The sequence below is a fragment of the Chamaea fasciata genome, unplaced genomic scaffold, assembly GCF_029207755.1.
Source record: "Chamaea fasciata isolate MVZ Bird 193981 ecotype frontalis unplaced genomic scaffold, bChaFas1.0.hap1 SCAF_5, whole genome shotgun sequence".
Taxonomy (NCBI): domain Eukaryota; kingdom Metazoa; phylum Chordata; class Aves; order Passeriformes; family Sylviidae; genus Chamaea; species Chamaea fasciata.
Window position 1 is genome coordinate 66,454,604 of NW_027094090.1, and position 16,461 is coordinate 66,471,064.

General features: G+C 49.2%; 1 protein-coding gene across 15 annotated transcripts in view; it reads left to right on the plus strand.

Annotated features, from left to right (window-relative positions):
• WNK1 (WNK lysine deficient protein kinase 1) overlaps positions 1-15,862 on the plus strand; it is a 94,329-nt gene extending 78,467 nt beyond the window's left edge. For 5 of the 15 annotated variants that reach the window (XM_066184250.1, XM_066184252.1, XM_066184253.1 and 2 more), the window contains 10 exons: positions 736-822; positions 1,485-1,578; positions 3,051-3,118; positions 3,606-4,255; positions 5,134-5,336; positions 6,325-6,519; positions 7,722-7,814; positions 9,959-10,000; positions 12,921-13,108; positions 13,346-15,862. In XM_066184250.1, coding sequence (XP_066040347.1) covers positions 736-822; positions 1,485-1,578; positions 3,051-3,118; positions 3,606-4,255; positions 5,134-5,336; positions 6,325-6,519; positions 7,722-7,814; positions 9,959-10,000; positions 12,921-13,108; positions 13,346-13,660 — 1,935 coding nt within the window. In that variant the 3' untranslated portion in view covers positions 13,661-15,862. The remainder of the gene's footprint in view (positions 1-735; positions 823-1,484; positions 1,579-3,050; positions 3,119-3,605; positions 4,256-5,133; positions 5,337-6,324; positions 6,520-7,721; positions 7,815-9,958; positions 10,001-12,920; positions 13,109-13,345) is intronic. The other 10 variants (XM_066184246.1, XM_066184254.1, XM_066184251.1 and 7 more) reach the window with 8 other exon arrangements.
• Positions 15,863-16,461: the final 599 nt, after the last annotated feature.

Genomic DNA, 16,461 nt, shown 5'->3' on the forward strand with positions numbered 1-16,461 from the left:
ATCTCCCCTTCAGTTTTAAAAACAGACACAGCTTTTTTTTTTTTTTAATGTGAAAGACTTGGAAAGATGAATAATCCTAAAGTTTGGATGAAAATTTCAGTTCTGTAGGGTCAGAATTGCAACTTAACGTATCTGACAAAACCTTCTTCTTTCAATGTATCTTATGGGCATGGCCTAATTTTATAATTTTGAGACTTTGGGATTTTTTTTTTTATCTTCAAGGTATTTTTTGGTAAAATACTCTTTTTCTCTTCTTCGCCCCAATCCAACTGGCCAAGTTTGAAAAGCATCTTGTGTTCTAACGGAAAGAGCTGAAATCTAAGTCATAAGCATTCTTGAAAGATCCTGCCCCTCTCCATCCTCTGCAAATCAATCCACCTGTCTAGCCTGTCTGAGGGGACTTGTGGGTTGGGGGCTTTTTGTTGGTTGATTGGTTTTGAGTGCTATTGTGGAGTTTGTTTGTTTGTTTGTTTTTAAGTTCCAGTTAATTTTCCTGTTCTGCTGTTTATAAACAAATATGTTGTGTGAGTTACTTCCACTCTTACTGTGCTATGCACGTTAAATCTAAACGTGTAGGAAGGAAGCTTGATAGAAATATGGAAGCTGTACTGAGTGCTTTAGATTTTAGCATTAAATGTGTTAAATTAAATATTTAATTTCAAAATTAAATAAGTTTCTCAAAAACGCTTTTCTTTTTCCTGAGCTGGGACATCATTTGACTCTTTTCTTTCTCAGTCCCAACAGCCACTGGAAGATCTGGATGCTCAGCTGAGAAGAACCCTTAGTCCAGAGACTGTCCCAGTGACATCTGCTCCTGCCTGTGTATGTTTGCAATGTTGGCAGTTCAATAGTCTTGAAAAAAACTCAGTGTTTTGTCCAAGTCGTGCTCTGAGGTCACTGCCTTTAATTTCACTGCACCAGCACTTAGACTTTTAAAAATAAAAAATTCAGAGTCACCTTCCAGTTTGTGGGACTGAGTCAACCAAAATCGGGAAAAGTCTGTATATTGCGAGAGATGATGTAATTTCCTGGGGCTGTTTTTTGGTATGAGATGTTATTTCAGCTTTTCTGGTGATGTCACCAAACTAGAAATGGACGTGGCTGTGGAATAAGGGGAAAGGGCACTGAAAAAGAAATGCGTGTCAGTCTTAATTTGGGAGGGATGTTTCAAGTGTGGAGGTGCAGTTTTAAAAGCTGCTGTTCCAGAGCTTTGGATACTGAATGAGGACCATGACTGACAATCCAAGTGGCCGTTTGTGCATTATTTCTGCACAGGCCGAGGGGCGAGCTGCCCACAGCCTCAGGGTTACAAGGCCTGGAACATCTCTTGTCTCGCATTTCACCTTTCATGGCTCATACTTTGTCCCCCTTGGAAGCAGAAAAGCTGTGGAACATGATGTAATATGCAGTGCGTTGGATTTGTTGGCGTCCAGTGAATCTGCTAATGGTTTTAATTTATTTTGTTTTCCTCCTTGAACCCGCAGTCCGTGCCCTCAGCAGCATCAACAGCAGACGCTGGGCCGGTGTCCACAGCAGCTCAGTGCCTGAAGGATGGTAAGACAGCCGTGATTACTGCAGGTGATTGCTCAGCCTGGAGGTAGAAACCAAAACTGAACAGAGTAACCGTTCGGGAGGTTATAACCTTCTGTAGTAAGTCATGGAATGGCAGCTCCTTCAGGGGATCTTACTAGTTTTTAGTAGCCACACTGAAATCTTCCCCCGTAGGCCATGAGGAGGGGGAATGATAAATACATTCATATGGTGGGGACTCATTTAGGGTTTAAAGCTGTCCAAAATCCTAAATTATGACTCACAGAGTCTCCACTGTGCTGCTAAGGTACAGCATCAGGACTTGCAGGAACTGTTTTCTGTCATGTGTTATGTTCCTGGCAGCAACAGTAGGACTCATTTTGTGTCATTACACCGTGTTCTACGTGTAGGATACCTCTCCCCTACCTAAGGGTGTTTCATTTCTGTTTGAACAGAGAAACCAAGGTTAAACTACTAAAAATTTCAGAAAGGTAGCGAGAAACCCGGACTTTGTTCTGTGTGCTTTAGAACAACTGAAGGTTGACTGGATGATCTCCAGTTAAAGTCTGGATGATCAGATTTACAAATCTGTATGAACTGAGTTACTGGGAGGGGAGTCCAAACACTTACAAAATAATCTGAGATTTTCCTGTCAGTATTCATCTGTTTTAATTTTTGAAATCTTCTCTTTTTAAAAGAGGCTGTTAATACAGTGCTGAATTTTTTTTTTCTTCAGCTGTCTAGCAAACACTGTTTAACATGCATGTCCCTCTGAAGTTGAATAACAAACCTTTAGAAGCCAATAAAACCATAAAATAAATGAAGTGCCATCATTTTGGGACATTGGTGAACTATAATGTAGAATTCATTAGTCTGCTGTAGAATGAGTTGGGGTTTATCTTTTAAATGTAGAAGGTAAAGGTAAACAAACTGGGAGCTGCTTAATAAACAGAGCAATCTGCCCAATAGAACTGATTTAAAAATAGAATGTTACTTCTCAGCTTTGTGACTTTATACTGCCAGTGCCCAGAGCAACAGAATTAGGAGCTGACACCTCAGAGTCCGGCTTGGAAAACTTCAGATAGACTGCTTTGAGTAAATGGAGTTTATGGTATTTCTTCAACTTGGCCCTTCTCTGTGAATAAATTGTGCCCAGTGTTTGTGAAATTCGGGTAGTCACTCTGGGTATTGAATCAAAACAAGCTTTTCCTTTCATAAATTTCAGTTCTTTTTTTTCATTATTTGTCTATTTCACATCCCTGTTTGAAATCAGTCTGCTTTTTTCACTGTTGCCCAAAAGTGTGCTTTTGGCAAACAGACTGTGCAGGGAAGCTTTGTAGAAAAATGCTTCAACTTAACATCAACAATTAACATTTTAATACTAATACGATGCTACAAGTCCAGAAGCCTCTTTGGAGTTACTAGTTGAGTTTGAAGTACGTAAAGGGAATGGTTGGGGTTGAGATAATTTGTTGCTGAGTGTTGTGTTGATGGCCTTCTCCTGTTGTTAATGCTGGCAGCAGGGGATGGAGAGGGCAGCGCCGCGGCCATGGCAGGATCCAGCGTGCTCAAGATGGGACGTTTCCAGGTAGGAGGTGCTCCCCTCCCCTGGCTCTTGGCACGGCATCTTGGGCTCTTCCTGGTGCTGCCAGCTCCCTGTGCCTTGTGCGGGACTCTGCTGTCCCTGCAGAGCTTGTGGAAGCTGGGCTGCAGGTGCTGTTTGCCTTCAGGGCGGGGATTGCACAGGCTGTGGACACGGGGTCTCATCCTGGCCTTGCTCTTTGATGCTGGGCTGCTCTTTCACTCACAGTGCTGGCATGTTCGCTGTGTTATGTCCTCTTGGTGAAGGAGGCCCCATCTGAGGCTGCTGTTGCTTGCAGTTAATCCTCCAGATGACACACAAGTGCTGCTCTGTGTGGCTGTGCTCTGCCTGCAGGGAAGCAGTAGCTTGCTTTGTGGTGTACCTAGGAAATGAGTTATTTTCCCCTCTCAGATGCATCCTACCATTAAGGGAAATAAAAGCATCATGTTAAAGGAAAACTAAGGAAGCGTGCATGATTGTGTTTCTATTCTAGGTGTCTGTGGCAGTGGATGATGTGCTCAAAGAGGGTGACAAACCTGAGGCTAAGCCAGTGCAATTTGAAACCACGTCCAGTGATTCCTCCAGCCTTTGTGGCAGCAGCCCGGAGAGCACGCTGGTGAAGCAGGCTGAGAGCCACAGGAGTGGGGCTGCGCCTGCCCCCTCCCTGGATGCGGTGGATGGCATTGCTGAGGCAGCCCCTGCCCTGGGAGACGCAGCTCAGGCCACCAAGGTGGGGCGCTTCCAGGTGACCACCACCACGGATCAGGTGGGGCGCTTTTCCGTGTCCAAGGCTCGGGATGAGCTCAGCTGTGCCCAGAAGGAGCCAATGACTCTTCCCCTCTCCGTGGGCTTGGAACAAGTTGCTTCTTCAGCTGCAGCTCCCAAGAAAGAGTTGGAGTCGAGGCAGTCCCCGCACATGAATGGTCCATCCTCTGATCTGGAGGCTGCCTTTCTCAGTGGCATGGCCAAGGATCTGGATGATGGCTCGGGGAGCCCAGACTCTGTCCAGCACCTGGGATCGAAGATCAGCCTCCCTGTTCAGAGCCTCAGCAACTCCTTCAACTCCTCCTACATGAGCAGTGACAATGAGTCGGATATTGAAGACGAAGACTTGAAGCTGGAACTCCGTCGGTTACGGGAGAAGTAAGGAAGGCTCTTGCTTTGTGCTTGTGTGTGGAATAGATGTAAGAGGATTAAGCTGAATTTCACCTGGACTTCCCTTAGCCCTTGCCAGGTGTCAGGAGCCGTTGTCAGTCAGCATTTGTGTGGGAAGCAAGGCTCTTTAGAGGGAAAGCAGTGTACGATTTTAACAAAAGAGGAGTATACATGTTTGCTGGGATGGATTTTCTACCCTGTAGCCTTGTATGTAGATTGCCAGCTGCACTACGGAGAAGTCTGTAGTTCTGAGGAAGATTTGGCTTATCACTGGAGTTAGTGGGAAAAACAGAGTCTTGTCTGAAAATGACACACGAGTCTCTGCATCTCTGATACGCATTTCTGGCATTTCTAATGGTTCTTTTCCTGGGGAGACCTTGTTGGCTCAGAAGAAGAATTCAGAAGTGAAGCAGTGTGACCTACTAGTTTATTTATACTGAAAGTTGAGCTTTATTTTTTAGAGTAGCCGGCAGTTTCAAATCCTGTGCATGCAACTGCTCTGAAACAAATTGTAAGGCAATACCAGTGTAGAAGTCTCCAAGGCCATATGTCTGAGAAAATGAGTAATCTAGCTATTCCTGTAGCTTTTGAATGCTTTTTTTGTACTCCTGTTTATTCTGGTTTTGTGATTGCAACGTTGGGAACTTAGTTTTGGAATTCTAGCCAGGGCTAGAGCGCACTGGAAAATGGCAAGTGTTCTGCCATGTGTGTTCAGTGGTTATTTGTGGAAAAGATTTATTTCCTGCTTTCTTAAATGTTTGAGAGTTTGACCAAAGCAGCAGCTCAGGCTTGACTCGGGAGGAATTGTTTGCATGTGTGTGCACACATAGAATTCTTGTAAATCCCACCGTTTTGTAACTTGGTAGGCACCTTAAAGAGATCCAGGAGCTGCAGAGCCGCCAGAAGCAGGAGATTGAGTCCCTCTACATGAAGCTGGGAAAGGCCCCCCCTGCAGTAATTATTCCCCCAGCTGCTCCCCTGTCAGGAAGGAGGAGACGACCCACGAAAGGCAAAAGCAGCAAGTCCAGTCGGAGCAGCTCCCAGGGACATAAAAGCCCTCAGCTATCAGGTGAGGCTTCCTTCAACATTCTTAGCAGGTAAAATCCACCAAGAACCATCTCTCATTCTTAGCTCTGTGTCTGTGTCTCTGTCTTTTCTTTTGAAGAGAGTGTGCGTGTACCAGTTGCGCCCTGGATTTCTTTTATCAATTTTGAAATTGCTTTTGCTGTTTGGTAGTCTTGCTTGGGACTTTTTCAGTCCAATGAAAGGTACTGTGACATTGTTCTGTAAGAGCAGTTTTAAAGTTGTGATTTGTGTTTTTTAGTCATTGGGGTCTGACTAGGAAGAAAAGTATGAATTTACAGTATGGCAGAAAACTTTTTTTTAAAGATAAACTCCACTTGTTCCCTCCTGAAACTGATTTTGCAGAAAGGGTCTGGTCTCTTTAGTCATCTGTGGAGATTTTTTTTTTCTGATTTAGTACCACTTAAGCATGATGTTACTAGTTACTAACGTCCTTACTCATGGTTGATGGATGTTAAAATAGTGGCTTTTTTATGGAATTGAGATTTGTTATAAATTGAGAATCAGTTTCAACTGTCAAGGCTTCTTTTCTTACTGAGACCATTTTTCTAATAAACAGAGCACAGGAACTAGTTGTGTTTCCTGACTGAGTGATGTGGGTGACAGATACTGCCTGGGTAATTGGAGCTGTTTCTCTAATCCTGTAGCAGGAACAAACAGCATTGGAGGGCCAGCAGAAATACCTGTTACTGCTCCTTGTGTATTCCCTTCCTTACTTCCATGTCACGCTGAGATTTCTGTAGCCAGTCACCCTGGCTGCTCATTTCTGTTCTGCTGTGTGATAGAGGAGCTCCGTGAGCACACAAACCAGCGCAGAGTTGTCTTGAAACTGAGGAATTCTTCTGTCTTACTGCTTTCTCAGAAACTGGAGTAGTTCTTTCCCCTGCCTCTCCTTCTCCTGCCTGGGTTGTCGTGCTCGATCAGGTTCAAACACATACGGAAACCAAAACTTTGTGCCTTCCTTTTTCCTCCAGGCAACCTGTCAGCTCAAAGCGCACCGTCAGTGCTGCCCCCTCAGCAGAGCCTCCATCCTCCTGGCAGCGTGCCGGAGACAGGGCAGAACCATTTGTTACAGCCCCTGAAGCCTTCACCTTCCAGTGAGAATCTCTACTCTGCCTTCACCAGTGACGGCGCCCTGTCGGTGCCGAGCCTCTCGGCGCCGGGCCAAGGTAAGACTCCAGGGGCGGGCAGTGTCACTGGCAGGGGGAGTGAGGGATTGGCTTCGTGGCGCTTGGTCTTTACTGCCTGCCCTACGGCAGCTTTGGGATCCCCAGCTTGCGTGGAGGCTGAGAAGGATGGTGTTTGCTACTGGATTTGTTGCTCCTCACTCAGGTGAAGCGTGAGAGGGCTGAAGGTCGGAAACCCCAGGGACAGCACAGGAGAGTGCAGTGAGGGGAGGCAGCAAAGTGCTCAGCTGGAAAGGTGTTGGCTCAGAGGAAAAAAGGGACAGATGAGACTGGGGGCCTGGAAATCAGAAGTGAGACTGAGGAAGGGGCAGAGCAGGTTTGACGTTAGCAGGTAACCGAAATGGTTGGAAGTTTCCAAAGACTTGGAGTCTTAGTCCTTTTAGACTTCCTCACTGATTTGGCTGTTTCTGTCAATGGACTTTTTAAACAGTAAAAGGTAAAAAATAGCTCATGTTCTTTATTTGTGAATTATCCTGGAAGGAAGAGTCAGTGTAGGAGGATGAAATGGTGGGAGTGGGAAATCGTTCATGTCCTCAGGTTTCTCAGCTTGTGGCTTGCTTGTTATTAGTATGTTATCAAATATTTTCTCAGGCACAGCTCTGATTTATTCAGTAAGGAGGGCTTTTTTTGCTTGTCATGAAGGGGATGATTTCTTACTTAGCTGTTCTAGGGTTTTTTCCCCCTTGCACATCTTTTTGAAAAGCTTTGCCATAGACAGTTTGAATACATCGATTCTAATGTGTGGTTTTGCTGAAACTGGAGAAGTACGTACAGAAAACGGAAAGAGACTTTAGGGAAGAATTTTCTGTAGGGGTTTATTTTTTAAGGAACTCTTCCAGGCATTTTGGAACTACTTGAATCATCTCCCTGCACAGAGTTGTGCGGTACCATTTAATAATTGGGTACTTCTGCCAGGATTTGGCTTTCCTGTAGATTGCAGCTGTATGGTTGGGTCGTGTCCTGGAGAGGAGCAGTGCAAAGCTGGCCTCGTGTCTGGAGGTGCTGGAGGGAGTCCCTTCACTCCGTATATTGTCTCTGTACTCCTTGGTCTGCACTTGGAGACTTATTCTTGTGTGTCGTGATTGCATTTCACCCTTCCAACTTCAAGTTGCTAACATCCTGTAGTGGTGTTGTGTCTCTTCTCCTCTCCTCTCTCTGTTCTCCCCGTTCTTGTTTTCTCACAGGCTGTGCGAAGTTTAACTGTGCATCTGAGAGAGTCACCTTCAAGCCTGGGGGCAGGAGGACCCGATTTCTGAGTACGCCCTGCTTGGCTCTTTGTGTGTAACACCTTTACTCCTTCCTTGTCTGGTTTTTTGTTTTGTCTTTTTGGTTTTGGTTTCTGCTGCTTGCGTCTGTTTCGTGCAGCCCATCCTCACCTGCCGCCTCGTATTCCCTCCCATCCCATGGCTCAGCTCAGCTGCTCTTAGCACACCTTTGGAAGTTTGGGTTCTCGTGTTAGGTGTTCTCTGCTGTTAAACTCACTGCACCGAGCACTCATTCTCCCTGAACCTTCAGAGGAACTGTCAGGAGAGGTCAGTGAAAAGGCTCAAAGTGGGGAGACTTAGCAAGGCCCATCAGTAATTTTGCTTCAGCGTAAGTTAGACAACGTGAGCCTTGTGAGGGGTCATCTTCCCAGTGGGAGAGTGAGGAAGGTCTGTCCTGCAGGTTATCCCTTAGCTGGGCACTGCAGTGGTGCTGGGGGAGTGTGCCCGCGGCGCACGCTGGACGTGTCCCCGTGCTCTGGGCACCAGTGGCACTGCAGAGCTTTGATGCCACCTGTAGGCAGCTCGTAGTGACTTGTGTTCATTACCAGATGGCTGGCTAAACATCCAAGTGTTGGAGGGGTTTTAAAAGAATTAGAGAATGATTCCGGGCAAACTCGAAAGAACCTTACCTACTAATGGGCTCAGGTGTAGAAGTTTTTCCGGTTGAATTGAAGATCTGTTTAACGTAGAACAAATGAAGGTGGGTAAATAGACATTTTCGACATCCTGTCAGCCCTCACAAGCTAGCTTGCAGCTCTTTGCAGAACCCTCTCATTTGTACTTACATTAGGCCAGACTTACAAGAGAGCCTCAAACTTCTGATGTGGCTGCAATAACACAATGCTTGAGCCGAGGCTGCTGGTGTGCTGCTTTTTACTGGGAGTGCTGCAGTGTCTCCCATGCTGCTTCTGCAGGCTGGACCCTTTCCACGTGTGACCTTTGCTTCCCCCCCTCTGGAATGAGTGGCTGTGAGGGAGTTTGGAGTGCTGCCGGGAGCCCTGCTGCGCCCCGTGGCAGTGGCACACACCTGCATCTCGTGGGGCTGGCCTGGCCTTCTGCAGAGACAGCTGCAATGCACCCAGCCCCTTCCTCTGAGGGAGGGAAATTCTTCCTGGCTGTTCAGTTTTCCACTAACCCTATTCCACTTCCCTGGATTTGGGATCTAAGCACTACAATGATTTAATGTCTCAAATTTAGCAGCTTTTAGCTGCACATATATTAACGTGCAGACGTGCACTGACATTTGCACTCTCAAGATTTAATGTTCCTTTCTTGGAAGAAGTTAAATTCTTACCAAAGCTAACTTAAATCGTTAGTCTGGCGTGTCCTTTTCTGGGGGAAGGGAATATGAAGAACAGCCAGTCTGCCTCTGGAATTGACACTGAACTGAGTATAAGAGAGTATCATTTACATCCCAGGCCATGGCTCGCTGTAAATTGGCCATCATCTGGCTGTCAGAGTACTTTGGCATGTGTATCTCTTGCTTTTGGGACTGATGCTAAAGGAAACAGATCCCTTTTGAAAAGAGTGTTGTAGCTGTCCTGTAAAGGCAGGTAATAGTTGGCATGGCTCAGCTTGGCCTGGCACTTGGCTGCTGCTTCCCGGAGCCCTGTCCTTGGAGTGCTGCTGTGGAGAGGGACAGCTGGAGAGGATCCTGGCTTGGAAACAGTGCAGTGATTGATGCTTTAACTGTGCAGCTGGAGAAACAGAGTGCCACAGCCTGGCGGGGAATGTCTGAACTGTTCACACATCTGAGAGAAGAGGGTGACACCCTAAAAGCACTTGACCTATAAAATGAATCGGTTGCTGGTTGTAAAACGCTTCCCACCTCCTGGCAAAAATGGAAGATGTACTTTTGTGACAAGAGCCGCAGTTGTGACTGTATGATAACAGTTGTGGCCTCAGTGTCTCCTGACATCCTTCACAATGGTTTGGGAACGATGAAGAATAAATGCAGGAGGCTGGGCCTCTTCTCTTTATGATTGCACTGTCAGACAAGTCTTTGAGTTTGTCTACAACGTCCCAGTAGTGACTGTTAAAGCCCTGCTGTGCTGTGTCCTCTGTTTCTCACCAAGCTTTTTGTAATGTTTCCTGGTACTAAACATTTCTCACTGTTTCTCTTATCTTTAACAAATTACTCTCTCTTTGTGCTTCAGGGAAGATGGTGAAAAAAGTCTGTCCTTGCAACCAGCTCTGTAGTAATTATCTTATTTCTGTTATCTCCAATTCCTGATTGTAAATCTATTCATCAGCTTTTCCTGGTCACTGAAGCCTTACGTCCCTGACTCTGTCTCCAGCACAGCATCTGTCTGTCTGTGTTATGCCCTCTAATGTATGCTCTGTCCTCAGTTTATTGACCAGTCTGGTGCTGCTCCTGCAGCCAGGTGGAGGCAGGCAGAGCCTCCCCTTCCCTCTGGAGCTCTGCTCTGGCTAGCAAGAGTGCCAGCAGGGTCAGCTGCTCACTGTAATGCGCTGGAGTTGTACTCAGAGCAGCTGCTCGGTTTGGGGTTTGATGGGCCATGTCACCTCAGTGATGGATCCAATTGCAGACACTCCTCCAACATTTTAAAAGCCTGAGAGTAAGCAGTCAGAGATCTGCAGTGTGTCTCCCAAAGCAAGAGATGGTCAGAAAAGCCTGTGTGCGCACATGTCATTCCCGACTGTTTCAAAGGTGTCATTTGCCTGCGGTTTACGGGGGGAAAAAATCCAAGGGCAGAATGGAGGCATTGTAGGTAGTGGGCTGGAGAGAGAGAGAGGCTGGTTGATGTCAGAGCAGAACTGGGACGGCTGCTGTGACCGAGCAGGAATGTGGGGGTTGTTTCCATGGAATGCTACAAGTTGAAGCACTTGCTTTTCAGCCTCTTCTGGATGGCAGTTTCTGCAGGCGGCGAGTGTGTCAGAGTCAGATGGGGAATTCCTGAGAAGTCAGTTGGAAGTGGCCATTACTGAGAGCTCAGCTCTGATGCTGGGGGCTGGTGTGTCTGTGAGCTGAGGTGGGAGCTCCCTGACAGAGTCACTCTGGGAGACGGAGCTCTGGCAGCCTTTGTCCCCCTGTACCAATCTAGCTCTCTGGAAAACTCTGAAACTTCCCTGAGTGATCTTTCATCTCTTCAGCTGAACGTGCTGTAGTACAGGCCTTGATTAACTCTCCCCTTCCCTGGCCTGAGGAGGCTCTCCAGTGTAGGTCCAGGATGCAGGGTACTTAAAAGTGGAAATGTGAAATAGCACCAGTGGATGCTGGCCGTCCTGAAGAGGATGAGAGCAAGTGTGTCAATTCCCGCATGACCCCTCATGGTGGAATGTGATTATTTCTGGTTTGGGCAGTGTTCCCCCTCCCCCAAGAACCTCTTCCTTGCTTTGGCCTCATTTGTATTTAACTTCACCTCTCACATCATTGCTCTTATTAAATGACCGTATGCAGAGCCCTTTCCACGTGATGCATGCTCGAGGTTCTTGTACCTTCCCAGCAGACTTCCCTTGCACCACACACAGCGTGTTCCTGCTCCTCTCCATCAGAGCTGCAGCCCCACTCCTGCTCAGGGAACCGTTCTCTTCCCTCTCTGTGTTCTGGCATGTTCTCCCCACTAACAGCTCCTGTGGGCCCCAGCCCAGGAGCCACTTCCATGCTTGAGCTGGAACTGGTGGGATGGATCCGTGTCCTTCCCTCCTCAGCACTACCAGAGGCAGTAACACTTTGTTTATTTGTCCTGCATAGTAAGTATGTCACCTTCCTAATCCACTCCTCAGAACGAAACATTCCTGCAGGGCTTTGGAACCAGTTCTTTGATGCGGTGGTGGCAAGGAATGTGGCTGATGGCCAGGGAAAGTGGGACAGATGGAGGAACTGCCAGGCAAGAGAGGCACTCTGTCACTGGCCTTTGCGGTAGAGACGTGATGTTTGTTGCTGGCGTTTCTGTCACCCGCCTCTGAATGGCTTCCCTGCAGAAACGCCCGCCACAAACTCCACGGATTTCCCAGGTGCGGTCTCCTGAGGGAGCAGGAGAGATACCTGAGGAACTTGGGGAATAGGTGAGGATGAGTGTTTGCAAGCAGTGCTGTCTGTAGCCCTGCCGGCTCTTGGGGCTGCCCTGGTGGTTGACCGGCACTTCCATGTCTGTAAAGGAGGAGACTTGGCAGTACTGCTGGGAATTCAGGATCCCATTTCTTTGCTTCCTGCAATGAGGTCTGCCTTTTAACAACCTAGGCTGGAGTGTAGTTGCTTGTTTATAAACACGAGGGGCATAGGAAAGCTACCCAAACAAAGCTGCTAGGTTGGTTTTCTCCCCCACAGGATGACGTGCAGAACTGAAACCCGGCATTTCAGTGAAGGGGTTTTGTGTTCTTGCAGCGAAACGAGAAACCTGTCAGAGCTTGTCTGAGGAATACTCTCACTTCTGCCTTCTCTAAGGTGTATTAGTTGTTTGCATCTCAAATGCCTATTCTTCTGACTTAGGAAATCTGAACATAATGGCAAAAAAAAAGCTTTTAGAAGCAAAAAGCAAAATGTAATGCAGTGCAGACTTCCCCTGCTGATCCTGGCTGTTTGGTGGTTGAAGACAGTCCCGCCTGGTTGTCCTCAAGATCATGAGTGTGGCAGCTATTGGAAACAACAGTAGCTGTTCCTGACTGGGGCTTTTTTCTTGTAAACTGGGTGGCTTTTTCTCTTCATTTCACAAAGGGGAGATAATTTGCTACAGAGCAGCTGGGGATGCTGATTTTACTGCTCCTTACTCAGCACCCAGCATCGCCCTCCAGGGTGGAACTGACCTGTGCAGTAGTGGCTGCTGCTGATTAAAGGGTGCAGGATGAGAGCGACGCGCGCTGCTGAAACCTAATGTCCTTTCTCTTCTACAAACGCCTGTAGGCTGCTCCCGCTCCCCTCTTAGGATGACCACTCGCAGCGCTTCTTGCAAAGTAAACCTCTGTGTGAAACCCTCTGAGAGAAATGCCCGTAGGAGTCCTTGCGGTCCCCACTTGAGCGCGTCCTGGGACTGACACTCGGAATTAATCTGCATGGCGTTTTAACTCGCGGCGTGCCGTTCCCGCCGTCGCGTGGCGTGCTGCTCTAGGGAGGGGCCGGCGCCGGGCCCGCGGTGATGGCTGTGCTTGTGCTTGTAGGGACCAGCAGCACCAACACAGTGGGGGCCGCGGTGAACAGCCAGGCGCCCCCCAGCCAGCCCCCGGCCATGGCGCCCAGCCGCAAGGGCACCTTCACCGACGACCTGCACAAGCTGGTGGACAACTGGGCCCGCGACGCCATGAACCTCTCCGGGAAGAAGGTCGGCAAAGGCCACAGCAGCTACGAGGTGAGGGGCTGTGGGCGTCCTCCCGTCTCCCCGGGGTTCCAGCACAGCTGGGGCAGCGGCTCCAGAGCGCTGCCGGCCGCCTCTTGGCGCGCAGGATGCGCTGCCTGCCCGGGAAGGGGAAAACCACGGGGGAGGGCCGCGGCGTGTCCCTGTAAACGCCCCTGGGAGCGGGCTGTGGCCCGGTGGTTCCCAAGGCACGCTCGCGTAACCTCTGTCGGTGCCTGCGTTGCCTTGCAGGGCCCTGGAATGGCAAGGAAATTCTCGGCACCAGGTCAGCTCTGTATCTCTATGACATCTTCCCTGGGTGCTACGCCCATCCCTGCAGCATCAGCTACCTCTTTAGGTCCCTTCAGCAAGGCCATGTGCCCCCCGCAGCAGTACGGTTACCCCGCAGCCTCCTTCCCCCCGCCCTGGAGCGGCCCGGGGGGGCCGGCGCAGCCGCCGCTCGGCCAGTTCCAGCCCGTGGGGGCCGCGTCTTTGCAAAGCTTCAACATCGGCAATTTGCAAAAGTCCGTCAGCAACCCTCCGGGCTCCAACCTGCGGACCACTTAGCCGTGCCAGCGCCCTGCTGGCCACGCCTGGGGACAGGACACGGGGAGGGAGACGGGGCCCTGTATCACTACTAGTGCTGCGATGAACTGCTGCCTCGCCAGACGGGGAATGAATTCTCTTTTCCAACCGTTGCTGTCAACTCTCTGTAGCGGGAGTTTCCCCACACGCTCGGGAGGGCGAGGAGGATGATGAGCATCCTTGTGATGGGGCAGTTTTCCACCGGGGGGGCTGCTCCTGAGTGGGAGGGGAGGCCGTGGGGTCACTTGGCACACTCTTGCTGTGCGGCCTTCCTGGCTGGAGGCCGAATCCACACCTGTGGAGGCGGGAGAGCCGAGCCCTAGCACGAGGCTTTGGCACTCCCGTGGCCTCCTCTGAAGAACCAAGGTGAGGAGAAAGCTGTCCGAATCCCCCTCCTCTCCCTCCCCCCAGTCAATCGTATCTGGCTCTGAAACGATGGGGCACACGAACGGACTTGGGGTGCAGCCCGTGCTTGATAGGTCATTACTGCTTAAAGTAAGATATTAACAGCTTTGACTGCAGCATTAGAGCAATTTAAATTGTTAAAAAAAAAAAAATTTAAAAGTTCCCTGCGGACATGTACTTACCATCAGTTTTGATGTGGAAACACTGTGATATATAAATGTTGTTGGACAACAGTAGTTTAAAAATGAGTGGAATATAGAGGGTTAAAAAAGTTAAAAAGAAAAAAACGGGAAAAAAAGCTAGCTATATCCTTATACTTATTGGAGACACTTTAACTTTTTCCTTTGTATTTTCATTGTATTAGATAAATAAATGTGAATGTAAAATTGTATAAATTAATGTACTTGAATACTTGTCTGTTCTCCCAGTATGCTTGCTGGATATTTTAGTGCCTTGGACTTCTCTTGCTTCTGCAGTTTAGCGTCGTCTTCCCAGCAGAGCCCAGGTGGGCAGGGGGCAAGTTGAGGGCAGGATGTTTGTGCCCAGGGCCTGGGGCAGCCCGGGCCGGGGCCGGAGCCGTTGTGTGTGTGGGGAAACTTGTCCAGGGGGCAGAGCTGAAGGTGTGCGGTGACAGGGGCCAGGTGGGCTGGGACACGAGGGACGCAGGTGAAGCTGCGACGAGACTTGAGCAGCATTGGCCGGAGGCAGGAGGGCTGGGCGAGCGCGGAGAGCGCGGGGTCTGCGGGAGAGGCCCAGCCCGAGGTGCAGTCGGACTCCACCTGCAGAGTGCCGACGGCGTTTGGTCAGGATGTGGCTGAGGGAGAGGTGCCGTTGCTCGTTGGCGTGGGCGCGTCTGCTGGGATTGCTTTTCTTACCTTTCCTTTGGTAAAACCCGTTGAAGCCGGGAACAGAGTGTCCCGGTGCGACGTCCATTGCCGGCAATGGACGTACTCGGAACAGCCGGCATCAAGGAGTTTCCTCTGTCCTACCTGGAGGATTTCCTGTTCTGTTCACTCTTACCCAATTTACAGCTGGTACCGGGACTGTCACTGTCTGTCACTTGTCACCTCTTAGCACCTGTACTGTACCTTCTGCTTTGGTCGTTCTCCCTTTCCCTATGGAAGAAATACTGGTTTCCCCTCAAAGTCTGAACAGTAGCAGCCAGTGTTTTGTAGTGCTGCGGAGAGGGGCGAGGGGCAGCCCGCTGAGCGCCGTGTCCCGGAGGCATGGCAGGTTCTCCTCTCCCCGCCGGGCGGTGTGTCTGCGGGATGCTCTCTGCTGCTGGCCTCGTTTTGCAGCAGCTCGGGGCCGCGCTGGCTCTGTGGGGCAGGACAGGGACTCGGGAGGCTCCGGGGGCAGCTCTGTCTGCAGGGCAGGGGAACAGGAGCCGCCACAGCCGGGGCAGTAATGATGAGACAAGGCAATAGGCAGAGGAACTGGGCAGCTGGATGCAGCACATGGTTATTTAAATTTGATCCAATAAGTTTGAAGTTGTTTGTTTTTTTTTTTTCACTTAATGTTATGCAAGAACTGGTTTTATTTACCGTTGATTTTTTTTTTTCCCCTCCCTCCCTCTCCTCCTGTGGATGAATAACTGAAGTCTAGAGGAATAAACTAATGCTACTGAACTGTTAAATTATTTTGTTTAATATTACACTTTGAGTATCTTTTTCCACATAAAATCTGTTTCTGAATTACAAGCGTTTTTCTTTACATTATTTAACAATGTACACTGTAAAAAAGAAAAATAAAAAAAAAATAAAATTAATTGAAACTTTGGGCTGCCCTGGCCGTAGTTGGTTGTGTTTTGCACTGAGCCCTTCTCGTTTGTGAGCCGTGTGGAACATTGAATGAAGCCCTTCAAACCAACCAAACCTGCTTTGGCTGGGCTCCGGTTTTCCTGTGGAACAGCAGGTTCTGCAGGAACTGTTACCCAATTTACCAGCTTGTCACAGGAAATCCAGGGAAAGCCAGTGTCAGGAGAACCTTCAGTGCTCCAAAGCAGCGACCAGGGCCGAGCCTCGGGCCTCGAGAGGACGCTCCAAAGGCAGGTACTGCAGGGGATGATTCCTGCCTGGATCCTGAGCTGGGCCCGCGGGGGCAGCAGGGCTCGGTGGCCCTGTCCTCAAACCAGGAATTCAGTGTGGGATTGGGGCTGGCACAGCCACTCCTCACAGCCCGAACCAGGAATTCAGAACAGTCAGGAGTGAACAGCTTCCCGGGCGTCACTCTCAGCTGCAGAGCGGCAGGAATTTGGTATTTCTAAACACTAACTGCTGCTGCGTTTCTTTCCATTTTAAGAACAGCTTGTGCTGTGAGTCACGCTGCCCAAGGCTGGAAGGGAAAAGAGCTGCCAGTGAAAGTTTTGGTGCCCTTTC